This window comes from Haemaphysalis longicornis, unplaced genomic scaffold (assembly GCF_048455015.1).
Source record: "Haemaphysalis longicornis isolate Haplotype H1 unplaced genomic scaffold, Haemaphysalis longicornis Haplotype H1 scaffold_3, whole genome shotgun sequence".
NCBI lineage: Eukaryota > Metazoa > Arthropoda > Arachnida > Ixodida > Ixodidae > Haemaphysalis > Haemaphysalis longicornis.
This window is the reverse complement of record NW_027526335.1, coordinates 88,219,930-88,234,258: the sequence shown is the minus strand read 5'-3', so window position 1 is coordinate 88,234,258 and position 14,329 is coordinate 88,219,930. Positions and strand designations below refer to the sequence as shown.

General features: G+C 46.0%; 1 protein-coding gene across 1 annotated transcript; it reads left to right on the top strand.

Annotated features, from left to right (window-relative positions):
* Window positions 1–3,312: 3,312 nt before the first annotated feature.
* LOC144174793 (WW domain-binding protein 4) lies at window positions 3,313–12,963 on the top strand. The gene is made up of 8 exons (XM_077703684.1): window positions 3,313–3,471; window positions 4,401–4,473; window positions 4,571–4,633; window positions 4,733–4,804; window positions 4,898–5,102; window positions 6,784–6,866; window positions 8,049–8,131; window positions 12,677–12,963. Coding segments are annotated over exons 1-8 (807 nt in total). The 5' UTR covers window positions 3,313–3,469; the 3' UTR covers window positions 12,903–12,963.
* Window positions 12,964–14,329: the final 1,366 nt, after the last annotated feature.

Sequence of the window (14,329 nt, the reverse complement as noted above, 5' to 3'; positions counted from 1 at the left end):
TGCCGGGGGCTTCCCTCGCACGAGGCAGCTTGGCTTTCGCAACCAAACTCTGCCGTCGCGTGGCCTGTACTTGGCTTTCTTGTCGGGGTTGAGGGAGAACATCAACGGCCGTGACTTGGTCGGCCGGCCCGTAATCCTCTTCGGCGGAGACGGAACTAAGCGAGCTGCCTTTCCCCGCTTGGTTCCTGTAGCCCCGCGAGACGTTCCAGTTCCTGCTGGAGGGACGTTCGTGGTTGATGCGCAGGCTCAGGTGCAAGTTTGACAGCGCTTGCGGATACTCGGGCTCGTCGTAGTTCATCTCTTCGCTGCCGTAGTCCTGTCTCAGCTGCACGTGTAAGCTGGAGGGGGGCGGCGCGCTGGACATGGCCTTCCTGCGGGCGCCTTCCCGCGCGTATCCGCAGTTGGGGCGCCGTACTCAGCCTTCCGATGGGCGCTCTCGCGCGCGTACTCCGGATCCATGGCGTCGAAGCCCGGTGGTCTGTCGTGCGAGAACGTCGTTTTTCTCCGGCTGCTTTCTTTCGTTTGCTCCGGCTCGAAGCAATTCGGGGTACTGTACGAGGAACTGCGGAAGTCGTGTCGGACCTAGTGGGACCTCAACTTCTCGACTGGGAGCTTGTTGAAGAGGACGTCGGGCAGAGGCCTACCGGCCGTTCTCGATCACGCAGAGGCGGTCCACGTCACCGACTGGTGCGCGATCTGCCCGAACGCCTTTGGGAAGCACACGCGTACGATGCACAAAAGCAGCAGCACGGCTCCCAGGAAGAGGCTGGTGATGATGACGAGCGCTGCTGAGGGACGATATGTTTGGCCGGTTGCTGGAGGGGCTCGACAATAATTTGGTCGAAGCCTAGACGGACTCGTGGAACTATAGGGACATATCCGCCATTTCTGACGACGCGTTTTTTAAACAATTTGAAAAGCGACTTAGATCACAGCATTTTGTATATGGTTGAAACACAAATATTTGTACACCACTGAACCCTCAAAGTCTGCTTCCGCCGTGGCGTGCGCTGCACACGGCGCGCGTGCACCTAGGCATTAAACAAAAAAGCAACATCTTCGCAGCAGAAACGCGTGGCCCCTTATCACACACACAAATTCAAATAGAATCCATTACCTTAGCGCACTCTAAGTGTAGCCGTAGATGTCCAATAACAATGTCAAAAAAATGCGTCCTATATTTAAAAACCAGTGCATCTGTTCTGGTTTTATATATCTGATTTCCCCATCATCACCATCCCCCCGTCTATGCCCATTGCAGGATGAAGGCCTCTTCGTAGGCTTTTCTACCAACTGCTCCTACCGTGCATTGTCGGAATCCACTATCTACCACCAAATTTTCTGATCTCACCCTTTATCGAGTTATCTGCCAACTTCTAGCGCCCTCTCCCGGTAGCTACTCCGTTTCCCCTGCTCGGTAATCCGAGGAACTCGTTTCCTATCCCTAGGCGTATTCTGTCACTGCTTTTTCCATGGCTTGTCGGGCCAAACTAAGTTTTCTTTAGAAGTGCTTAGGGAATTTTTCAAACCGGGAGTACGTATCAGTTGTATGCCTTTATATCTAGTGACAGCGGTAGCGTGCTGTTCATTACTTCAGTGTTTGCCAAACGCCATCCTGCATATGGTATATTCTGGTAGTTCAACGCGTGAATTTCTTCCCGCTAGCGTTTAATTGCCTAGAATGAATGAATAAATTTATTGCTAAGAAAAAGGAAAAGAAAGTCCACCAGCAGGCGTACGTAGTTTGTCACACCTAGAGGTGGACACAGGAATGCCTACTGCTGTGGGGAGGTAGGAAGGGGATTCCAAAAAGATGGATAGAAGAAAAGGAGAGATAGATAGTCTGCAACATGATGATAATAATGATAACACACACGCGCGCACGCACACTCCCCCCCCCCTCCCCCCAACGCGCACACATGAGCGCGCGAGAGAGAGAGTACCAAGAGAGTTAAAATTGGCTCCAATCCACGCTGTGAAGGTGGTTGGAAAGCAAAGCTTTAAACAACACCCACAACAATTGCCCATGCGACGTCACTTGAATTCCCACACGTGGCTCCACAAAAATCTAGTGCACAACCGAATTGGTATTCACCAATTTACAGAACAGAGTCCCATTCGTGGCAAGCACTGCGCAAATGGTAGCGTTTCTCTAGCGGCCAGATGCCAGTATGTAATCTCTACATTTTGGTTTCCCGCCCTGCAAACCAATCCTTAACGTATCTTTGCCGTACGCTCACTTAATTCCGTCGGGTCCGGGTTACCCAGCAGGTTCTGTCCGAAAAGTTCATCAAGCCGTGCGAAGAAAGCGCACAATGGCCGCGAAGCAGCGCCAAAACAGGCCCAAAACTGTCGCTAAAGCAGACGACAAACCGTCCCGCCGACGCGCCCTCCGGTGCGAGCAGTTACCTGCGTGCGGGGAACGCTGGGTAATAGCGCCCTATCGCCGCGCCATCTACACTGTGCTCCGTGAGTGAAAAGCGCCCTCCCCATCCCCAGCCGCGTTGGGGGTTTCCTGTCCCGCACGCACGGTGTAAGAATATTTCCCGCACGCCACAAATGAACCGTTGGCAGGTAGAGATAGAAGCTTTGCTTTAAAAGGGGAAAGTTGCTAGGGCTCCGCCCACAGTCTTTGGTGCCTAGTCACTGGCCAGGAAGCGGAGTAGGGATGAGTCCCAATGCGTCCAAGTAGAAGCCCAGGACCTCGTGGACTCCGCCCCGCTCCCTGACACATCCCTGTTCTGTGCTGACACAGCCCGGTGGCCACAGCAGCCGGTCCAGCGGCCGGATGCTCCGCAGTGCGGCCAGCATCTCTGGCCTCCCTGCCGCAAACTCCGGGCTCGACGCTTTCTGCGTGTCTACTTAGCGTTACTTTCCATCCGTTAGAGTAGAGAAATCACTTTATTAGGCCTTAGGCTAATCTCATAAAGTCTAATGTAAACGATTGTTAGTCCTTCCTTATTTATTTTTCTAATTGGCTTTAACCTGCTATAGCTCAGCTGGTGCAGGTTGGTTCCCATTTTCATTTATTTTGTTTTTAATTCGTTTTGGGGAACATTTATTTTTTAACATATTTAGCGGAGCGGTGTGGCTGTCGGTTTGTGGCCGGCGGTGACGTCTGGGCTTTGGGTCAGAGCTGCCCAGCGCTGGATAATGGATCAGCGTGGCTATATAGGTCCCCACCATGTGTACAGTTCGGCGAGGGGAATTTCGAGTGGTGAAAGCGGTGCAGAAGAGCTTCCTGCCTGCAGACGACACAGCACGGGAACTCTGCGAACGGATATCGCGGATATGTCGTGCCGTGCCAGTGCAAGCCAAATGAAGTCCAGCCAACAGAGGCCAATCCAAAAGAATCCACCATGGACGCTTCGTGTGCGCTGTAGCAGGCGACGTTTGTTGTAGTTGCCGAGTGTATATTGCTGACTGTACCCGTTCTTCCTGCGTGAGCCGCTTCAACTGCGCTTCAAAGATGTAAGCTACCTTCGCGATCTATCTTTATATTCCTCTAGCTCGAAGCTTCTAAATTTTGGGCAGTTTGTGACTGCGGCGCTGCCCACAAAGTTTTCATGCTGATGGGAAATCTACTAAGATTTCACAGCTCTCAGTTAACCGTGAGGTGTGGTATCGTTGAACGTCTATTGGAGCGTTTTACTACTTTCGGCAGCAAACTTCATGCTCTGTTCCCTCAATGCCTCAATTCTGCAGCGGATGCCCGATATTGCACTGTTTTTTAGCAAAGATCTGGAGCCCTGTGTGTTTGGAGACCTCTGCAGTTGACGCGACGAATACTGTCGTATGCCTTCTCTGTGCGTACCGTCTCCTATAAACACCGTGCTCCTCTAAACACTGCCCCACAGACCTTTTTCGCCTCACCAAACTTCAGCCACTCCAATCGCCAATCGCAGTCGTCGTCATCCAATCTTCACGCGACTTGATACGTGTTAAACGATTCGCCAAACAGTGTGGTTAACAATGTACGTGGATTCCAACTACATCCATCACTGCTCATCCATTACCTGCAATTTTCACTACACTGTCATTATGTAGTACAGTTTCGGCGGGCTCAGATTGTTTTGCTTTCGGCTTATAGGGTAAAGCCTGTAAATTGGCTAAAAACTACAAAGCTGCGTACTTGTCCACAATGTCTAGGAGCGCTTTCATTTTCCTACCTTGTTGAAACTATAAAAGGGAAATTCACGGAAATATCAAAAGTTATGCTCACTTTTCTCCGAAAATACTCAACGAGGTCATGCAGGAACACTAACAGGCTCACTTTTGACCTGCTTGAGTGACATTTAAAGTAATGGCGTGCTTTGGTGTTGGGCTGCTGCCTTGTGGAGGACAGGAACACCTAGCAATTGACTGATGTCACTATTTCTTTTTCTTCTGACTTATTCTAGGGCGGACTACTGGAAGTCGCAGCCAAAAAAGTTCTGTGAAGCTTGCAAGTGCTGGTTTGCCGACAACAAAGCGGTGAGAACTGCTGCGACGTCACTGTCGTGCAGTATTCTTAATCAGCTGCTTTCTGGAGACGTTTTTTTTTCTTTAACCTTTCTATTTGACTGCGCAGAGTATTGACTTCCATGAAAGGGGCAAAAATCACCAGGCCAATGTCCAGAAACGAATCACAGAGGTGAGGTTATTGCTTTGCGAGGCAGCTGCTGGAAAAATGGCACAAGTTTCAGAAATTATGTTTTTTCTACGATCTTTTGGGATTTTTTTGTCCTTACAGATCATGAAGAAGGGCAAAAAAATGCACAAGGCTCAACAAAATTATGAAAACATGATGGATGGAATTAACCAGGTGGGTAAGAAAAATAAAAATGGCCAGGGCCCTACCACGACGAGCAGAAAAATCCAGAGTGTTCATTTGTGTTACTGTTTCACACACTTCTAGGCAGCGCTGCAAGCATTTCAGCAAGACGTTGAACGCGGAGACTCGAGATTAAACAAGCTTCAATATGAAGCTGAAGAAGCAAAGCTCAAAGAAAGAGCAGCACAGAAAGAGAGGGAAACTGCGGTCGAAGCACCACAAGTGGTCACCTGGTTCGAAGGCGTCACCGAGAACGGAGATACCTACTACTGGAACCTGGAGACTGGAGGTTGGTTCAAGTTTTTGACCAGGTAGAAGCTAAAATTAGGTGATAAGCCTGGAAATGCACCATCTTCGTTATACTTCAAAGCTGTCGTTTGAGGCTTTCAAAGCTTAGCCTGATTAACTGATGTGTAGTAAATTTGTGTTTAATGTGCCACTGACTGACAAGTCATATACGCTGAAAGAGTAGCTTTAAGGCTTTTGACCATCTTCTCCTTAGATTCATTAGGTTGACACTAATTATTCAGTAAAACTTGTTGACACACTGCTTTGCAATGTATGCTATCAACTGCAGGAGACTGCTTTCATTTAGTTTGTAATGCCTGCTGCATAACTGCCCACATATGTGTCATTTAGGGGCACCAAAAATTTCGTAACTATAAATGTTATTCACAGCAAAGCTGATGGACTTGCCACAGCTGGTCATTTAATCACTGCATTGCAAATGTTCTTGCCCAGACTCTTTTCAGACTTGTAGAAAAAAGTGCTTGTTCTCGCGGTCTTATGTATTGAAAACTATGTAGTACTTGTGGGGACCTCTTTCCACGTATTTTGCAAATAGTTTTCAATTGATGGGAAATGGGACTGTCAAAAACATTCAAATAAGGTATGAAACTTTCAGAACAAGTATCTTGGTTGGCTCTCCTCTTGCCAGAATCTGTAAACAACAGAAAACTTGCTTTTAAAGCTTCCTATGTGATTTCCCAAAACTATTTTGAGTGGCAAATAAGACAATGTCGAGATCTACAAAAATTAAGAAGAGGCTTTTAGACCGCCTTAAAGAGTGGAATACAATAGCCAAGCGGACATAGAGGTGCCACTCACACTTGTGGAAGGGTAATGAACAGGTGAAAAGAGTGGAGCAAACCTCACCAACCAACTGCCATTGTTGTTGCAGACTGGCTTTCCAGGTAGATCATCACTGTCAGAAATATAGATAATCAGTTGGTTTGACATTATCATAAGAAAAACTGTTACTAGGATCATACAAACACATCAACACACACACACTGTCTCTCTCTCTTTCTTGTGGTGTAAGAGATTGCAAGATTCTTAAATATGTTTAGTGCAAAAAACAAAGATGGTTCACAAGAAAGGAGACCGGACAAGCACTAAGAGATAGAATAGCGCTTGTCCTGTCTCCTTTCTTGTGTACCGCCTTTGGTTTTTGCGCTAAACATATTCAAGAATCGTGAACCAAGTAGCCCCCCAACAAGTTTTGTAAAATTACCAGAGATTGCAAGACTTGCATTTGAAACTACTGTGGGCAACAGTTGACCCTGTGATCAGAAAATAGCCTGTCGGAAAACAAGGAAAGTAGTTTAGAAATGTAGAGAAAGGCCATTTAGAGGTGGGGGTGTACTTGGGATACAAGTGTAGCATTTTCTTTAGAACTGGTCGATTGTAAATACAAGGAAAACCAGTGCCTTCACCTTAGTGCTCCTATCCTTGGCTAGGACATTACTTTATTTAGAACCGATGGACTGTTTCCGTTGCTCCTGTCTTTAGTATGTGGAGCTGTCAGGTACACTTACTATCTTTCAGTCGAGCACTCCACCTTTGTGTTGCCCAAATATTAAATTAGACAAAACAAAACGTGAGGGCATGGTTTTTTATATTTGAAAAATATTTCTAGCAAGTGTGTTATAAAAGCGCTGAGGTTGCACATGTTTGGTGTTGCCTCACAGAATCATCATGGGAGAAGCCCGAGAGTGGCTATGTGCCACTGTCCAATGACGCGGAGGCAAGCAATGAGGGCACTGCGTCAGAGGTAATTAATCCTTTTTCTTTCATGCGTGTGCTACTACAGAAACAAATTCAGTAAGTTGGGATAAAAAGAACTTGCCGCCTGCTCAACAGTTTGGGTTGTGCAAAATGTGGGCATATCCTCCGAAGGCAAAGATTGTCCAGTGTCTTTCACTGTCCCAGGGGTACGTATAAATATTGATCTAAAATCCGCAAATTTCATTCGCTTTTGCAGTATTTTGGTGCTCAGATAGTATCTCAACAGCTGGGTTAAGCTAGCGGCTGTTGGTGGCTTTCTTCCTCCTGCCTTGAGCAACATTGTCTGTGACTCGTACTCTATTTGTGCGTTCTTAATTTTTGTCTTGTGGATGGCAGAGTCATCCACTCAACAATTTATTCCTTCTCCAAGATTTCTGGTTATTCTTCAGGCAAGACATTTGAGGCAAAAAGCTGGCTTAGATGGTTGCTCAAACCTCATAAAATATTACCATCACAAAGAAAGCAAATGCAGCTTTTTAACATGCAAAAGTGCTATTTTCTAGGAAACCCAGAACATAACACACAGCCAACCCCCCCCCCTCTACCCCTCCTCCCCCCGCACTGAAGATGAAAATATCTTGTATGCGTGGTGTCATCTAAATGCAGTCAGATAAAATGTGTTACAACGTGTTTCACTGTTTGCACTGCACTTGTTATTATTATCTCCCCTTCACTGTTTTTGTTTATTTGCTTTTTCTGCTGTGTGGTATCGTATGGGTTTTCATGGAAACAGCACCTGCATGGCTCTATAGGTTAACTGGTGATCCAATAAGCCCAGTGTTTGTCCCACGTAGTTCCTGCTATCTGTCCATGTTTGTTTTGTGATGGAAATATGTTCCAGGGCACTGCATTTCCACGGCAGTCCATTTCTAGACATGCGGATGCTTTTACGCCTGGAAGCATTGATGAATATGTGGGCCTAGCTGCACTGAGTGATGCATAAAAAAATAGCAATAATAAATAATAAGAAAACTACCACTGCTTCAGCAAACTGAGTGCCAATGCGAGGAAGCCGCGGCAACCAATATTTGTCACGTTCGAATGTAGTCAATACCAATTTGCAATGTAGGCTTGCTGGTTGTTCTTGGCAGTTTTTCATAAAAGTTCCAGTTGGTACTGTGTGCCACGTGTTAAAATGTGTATGTATAACCGTCTCCATCTGTCCCAGGAACAAGAGCCAGAGGAGCCTTCAGGAATGGGGCCAAAGCCCAAACCAAGTCCATACGGACAGTGGCAAGAAGTCAAGCCCAAGTAAGTATGCCTGCATGAAAAGTGGGCCATGTTTGGGGCTGTATTTTTTGTAACTTCTCCAGAACTTCTTGCAGGTGCCCGCAAAGAGTTGCGGAGAATTTTTTGGCCATAGTGGCAATCATCATCATCACGTCAGCCTATTTAAGGCCATTGCAGAACGAAGGTCTCTCCCATTGACCTTGAAGTTCACTTCAATGTACGTTGGTGGCAGTTAAATCCACCTCACTGTATACCTTGACGACTCCCCAGTAGCGGGCTCTGAGTTGCTGGTTTTACAAGGGGTTTTAATAACACTTGTGTGCTTTCCTGCACTGCTGTTCATTACATCACAAATCGTTGGTGAAACATCATTGGTGGAGCTTGTTTAATGCTTTCTTGAAACAAAAGTAAAGCAGGTGGACTAAAGCATAAAATAAATGTTTGCAAAACTGTCTGCTCAGCACACGTCCTTGAAAAAGGCACCAACTTTAGCTCTTAAACATTATTAAACAGGTGCTCTTTCTACACTGGTGGCAAGATTTGTTTGTTTCGATTTAGTGCTATGCTTGACATAGTCGCACAAGTACAGACAGGAGACCTGTGCTAGTGAATGTGGGAGCTATTGCCTCTTTTGGCCGTCCGTGTCGATTTATGTACGACAACCAGTAACAAAACTCTGTGACTACTGGCGCAGTCATCTAAACGGTCCGTCGGGCGGTCAGCTGCCATGCTGGGGAGTTGTGCCAGGAGTTTCTACTTCTTCTCCTAAGTGCCCTCTGCTCTGACCGCAGCTCTGACCGCACACCCTCTTCACTATGTATTCCAGGGTTCGACAGAAGTCTGTCTGGTCAGGTCGTAAGTTGATAACAAAGTTTCGGTCACTGACCAAGTCGAGTGAACAGCTTGACATTTCGGATCCCATACAGGATCTTTGTTCACAATGTAATCAAGGATCCCGTATGAAATCCGGAACATCAAACTGTTCATTTGACTTGGTCAATGACCGCCATTTTGTTATCAAACCTTTTCACTACGTGAGATGTACACTTTTGAGTCACAGAAATAAGGAAGGGAAACAGGAGAGGGAATTCCCAGCTGTAATTATTTATTTGCGAACAAAGATAGCATCGTTTGCTGCCAAATAAAAGTTGAAACAAATCTAAAGAGTGTCATCTACAACCAACAACACACTCAGCCTTTAGTGTCCCTTTAAACACATGTCACCCAACTCTGAAGACGGTGCATCTCATAATTATTGATCTCCTGAAAATACTTTTTTGAGTGAGTTCGACAAATTTCGGGTGCAAATGTGTCTGAACCCAGGCCTAAAGAGCGTGTTCTAGCTGCTCTGCCGGCAATGCAAACAAGGGATCATTTATATACTACTACCACTTTCTGTCAAGTCAAGGGGCGGAAATAGAGCTATTTTGCGGCGATGATTTTAGTACATGTTAGCATAAAATGTGAATGAAAAGTTTATTCGCATGCCATTTTCCTGCAGGAACTGGGTTTTTCAGGGCAGTGTTATGTCCTCCGTTAGCTCCCACAAAGCAGGGAATATATAGCAGACAATTAGAAAGCTATTTAATAAACATGATGGAAATCGTTGCGTGCTGCATGTGTGCATACTGCTTCCCCATCATGCTGCTAGCTGTTTTGAGAGCACCGAGTGCTATGCGCTCCGGTGTTCCCTCTAAGTGTGGCCACAATAGCACAGTTCTATTCGTGTTCTTTTTTTGCACTGTACTGCTTGCACTAGTTGGCGTATACAGTTGAACCCCTTCATAAGAGATGCGTACCGGGGAGCAGTTTCTGTCTCTTATATGAGAGGTCTCTTATAAGCAGGGAACCACGTTTTCACTAACTGATCAACCCATAGTTCAATGTGGGCACCGTACAACTAAAATAAGCCAAAGGAAGGCTACAGCATGTTGCAAAAGGCTTATTCTAATTCGTTTCACCTTAAGAAATGAAATAGGTAGTTCTGAATCTTTGTTTGCTTCATGACTATTTTCACTGTTTTTTACAACAGCTTCTACAAGCTTTCTCGTCTTTCACTGTCTGCGGAAGATGAAGAATCGTAGATGTCGAGTTCCCTAGCCTGACGAATAGCCAGAGTGCTCAGCTTCTTTCGCTGTGATCTCTGGCTGTTCATCAGGCTTCCAGGACTCGACATCTGCGATGCTTCTTAATTGGGAGCTACGCGATTGAGAGAACCCACTGCGCACTCCTGGTATTCTTGGCTTGCGCAGAAGCCCACATGTGCCGTTGCACTTGTACGCATTGCGTTAAGCTTTCGTTGCATTTCCATTGGCAGGGCTTCTCGTCCCCATTTCATAGCTGACTGAACCACTGTGTGTTTGCTGAAATTATCATAAATAGCGACTGCGGGCGTCTGTCGTTCCCTTTGATTACAACAGACGCAACTGCAGTTAGCTACTAGTGGCACCGCATCTAAAGTTAAAATGTCTGTTACAAGCAAGATTGTTGACAGAAATTCAAGGATAACTTGTCCTTTATAACCGATTATCTTCTCCATTCGATGTCTGTTATAAAAGAGGTCAAAGTAATGGCAAGACAGGGCGGCCATCCATGTGGGGGAATAGTGTCTCTTATACCCATTTGTCTCTTACATCCATGTATCTTATAATGAGGTTCAACTGTATAGATATTCATTAAACCATCATTCAGGGCATAAAGGTACCATGAAGACAAAACACAGCTTTCTTTGCTTTAAACGAGCTAGCCTTCCATAACTGACTCAGTTAAATCCCAGCACCGATGGACATCTTTTTAACCAAAAAAAAAAGATAGAAAAGTACTGAAAAATGACCAAATTCCGGGCTACGCAACATCAGCAGTGACATAATGTGCTTTAGCATTCAAATCATACGATTAAACGGAATTAGAGGCTCCACGAAAATAGTCACGTCTGGTTTCTTGGTGGTGGCTTTGGTCAGGGGCCATCAATCGGTTAAACAAAGTCCCTGTTATGTCATAATAGCCAAGCAAGACAGTTGCTGGTGAGTTGGCGCTGTCATCTAGCTTAGCTGTTGGCGTCTCCTGTTGTCATGATCGTAATCGTCGTTCTACTCGTGGTCGCGGTACTAAAACGCCAGGAAACATACTAAAAAGACACAGGGACACTCGTTTATGCCTTGTGCTGGAGCGCTTCGTAACGCGTATTAAAAAAACACCGGCACACTCGTTTACTCCTCGCGCTAGAGAGCTTCGTGCTTCAAAGACAAGAGACTTTTAGAGCAAAGCTGTATACCTCAACCCCCGTACAGTTTCATCGCCGTTGGCAAAAATGCCAAGGCACCAAGAATACACTTGTACACTGCATGCTTCGCCCCTCCCCAGGTTTCATGTTAGTGGAGATGGCCCGGGATTTTTTGCATTAAAATTGGCAGCAGTGTTGTTGGGTCGATGCAGTGTTTTGGCTGAAGCAATTTTATTTGCATTCATAGCCTTAGGTGTGGGTACTACAGAGGGGTGGGGGGGCAGCCGCCTCCCCTAATCATCTTAGGGTGGCAGCAAATTTGTCCCCTACCTTTATTCAATCAAACCTGTCCCGTAGGGATATGACCATGCGTGTGTTTTCACGATAATGGCAGCCGAAGAACCCTCGTCTTGCCTGCCAAAAGCTGTCTACTTTTAGCCCTGGAAAGGCAGGGACCAAAAACAGGCCACTGTGAGAAACACGTTATCACTTTATTTTCATTTTTGCATCTATTCCAGATAAGGGTGGGCAATTGCTGGATTAACCTTTCAATTAATCCATGAGTGGTTTAGTCACGGTTACTTATTTTAATCGGAGCCCCGCGAACCAAGCGCCAGCGACAACCTAGATCCCTTGAAGGGGCGCAGCAGCCGTTGTAAATATGCTGGTGTGCGTCTCGGTGACCTCACCGCCATGCGAACGTGTGTTGAGCACAGCCGGGATGACTGTCACCAAGAAAACAAGAAAAAAAAAAAAAACTCCCTGCTGCCAGAAATTTTGAGCAAACCACTTGACCTCCGCAACTGGACGAATTACCATTGATCGTGTAAAATAACTGTGTTCAGTAACATCGGCAGTCTGACAATGAAAGCGACCATCAAAGGAAAAAAATGCGCCACATTTAGGCCTTATTCTCCTGAATGAACACAACCAATTAATCGGTTCATTAATCGAATAAAGGTAATCTATTAATCACAATTAAATAACTATCGACGCTAAGCCCTAATTTCGGAGCTTGTCCTCTTGCTACTTTTCCTCGTAAATAACATGTGTAGCATGAAATACGTTCTTACGCATAACCATTCCTCGTCTTCACTGCGTTCTGACCATTAGGCCTTCAGTGCTAAGAGGTCGGGAAATGCCGAGGGGGGGGTGCTGTGGTAACATTTTGCCCCCCCTAATCGAGAACCTTGTGCACGGCTATGTTCATAGCCTCTTTAAACTCAGCTGTGTTCTACAGTGTCACAAAAGGTCACAAACAATTGGTCTTCGTAAGTCAGGTGCAAGTAACCTTCGTGCTCTTTGCTGCCGTCGCTGACCTACACGTGTTCTCCGATTCCCAGGGTGACGCCCAAGATAGACCTGCAACTTCCTGAAAGGAGCGCCGACATCGAAGAGGTGGTCATCACCGTTCCCAAGGACGTCCCTACGAGGGTGAAGTTTGTAGAAAAGACCGTGGGAAGTCTTGTTCCGGATGAAGATGGTGAAGATGCGACTTCCGGCTTCAAGAAACGGAAGATCGGCTTCCATAGCAAAAGGAACGTCAGGCAACGAACAGACGACGACTAGACCACACCTTTGGTGGCAGGGTCTTAACTGTAAATAAATGTAAATACATTGCCCCCTCGAAGTGACTTGTGCGTAGTGCTGCTTTTGGAAGGCTGCAACGTTCTTCCAGTGTAAGGTACAGAGCTTTATATCAATATTTCATTGAAGCATCGGGGTAGAAATACACTGTACAGCTCTCAGCTATGCACATCTCCTCCTTAGTCCAACTTCACAAAATGAGCTCAGCAGAGCATGTACAGCGAATTCGACATTTGGGATCTTTTATTTGTCATATTGGAATGCCCAGAAATACTCCTGACGAGCATATTTCTTTTGCCGCAGAATTTGTGTTGAGCAGTTCCGGACGGCCCACGAGATCCTCAGGACTGCAAATAAAAAATTTCTTTGGGTAAATAAGTCTGCTTTTGCTATTTGAAGGTGAATGTTAGCGATTTTCAAAGACTTTTCCACTCACTTGACACAAGGCATGCGTCGGGCTAGTTCTTGTTCTATTCTGGCATGGTGCTGGGTTAGCCCAGTGCTAATGTACTCGCCTTTTGCACTGGAGACCTGCGCTCAAACCTCGCATGAACCCAAATGCGTTATGTTTTTATCTTTACAGAATTTCGGTACCATGTTGACATCGACGTCAACTGTGGTCACCTTTTGCATTTGACAAGACAGCTTACATTTTCTGAACGCCATCTGGAGTTGAATCAACTTAGGTTACCTCTCATTGTATGCGTTAGTCATCTTGTACATGGCTGGCGCTCTTATGGTTTAGCTTAATGTGGAACTAATCCTAGCAGCATGCTTGTGCCTTAGTGGTAACACACACATGCAAGAAAATGCAGACGTGATGACCTCAGTGTGCAGGGAAGTTAAGGTGGCAGCAACAAATTCCCGTGATAGAGGCAAAATGACTGAAGTGTTGAATTGTCTTGACCGACTGCTGCAAGGTAATAAAGAGGTTGTTTTTGAATGGTCATTCAGCACACATACCACTTATAGCTAATTGATATGCCTTAAAGCCTGTAGGGAGCTTGCAGTATTCTTGTGCCGTTGTTACTATTGTTACTGAGTGTCACAGTGTCTCTTGCTGCTGTTCCACCTCTATGGCTGGTCACGTGGTGGATATGGCCATATCCGTTGCAGACACTCAGACAGGAACATGTAGGTTAGACAGTAAGTCGCATGATTCGCATTAAAGCATCTTGGGCACTCCCTAAGCGTGTTCACACCTCAGACTGCTTCGTATTGTAGCTGTATGAATGACTGGAATATTTTTTTCCCAACGGTGGAGGAAGGGTGGGTCTGTAGTACTGCAAAAAGTTATGGGGGTACTGTCACGACCACAACACCTTCGGTAGAGGGAAAATAACTGTATTTACATCACATTACACACAAAGTGAGTGCGATTGCCGCCATTCTTCCTCATCGTCCTCTTC

Coding starts and splice junctions, on each gene's coding strand:
- LOC144174793 (XM_077703684.1), top strand. Junction 4,474..4,570: donor GGTTTGCCGACAACAAAGCG/GTGAGAACTGCT, acceptor TTGACTGCGCAG/AGTATTGACTTCCATGAAAG. Junction 4,805..4,897: donor TGATGGATGGAATTAACCAG/GTGGGTAAGAAA, acceptor ACACACTTCTAG/GCAGCGCTGCAAGCATTTCA.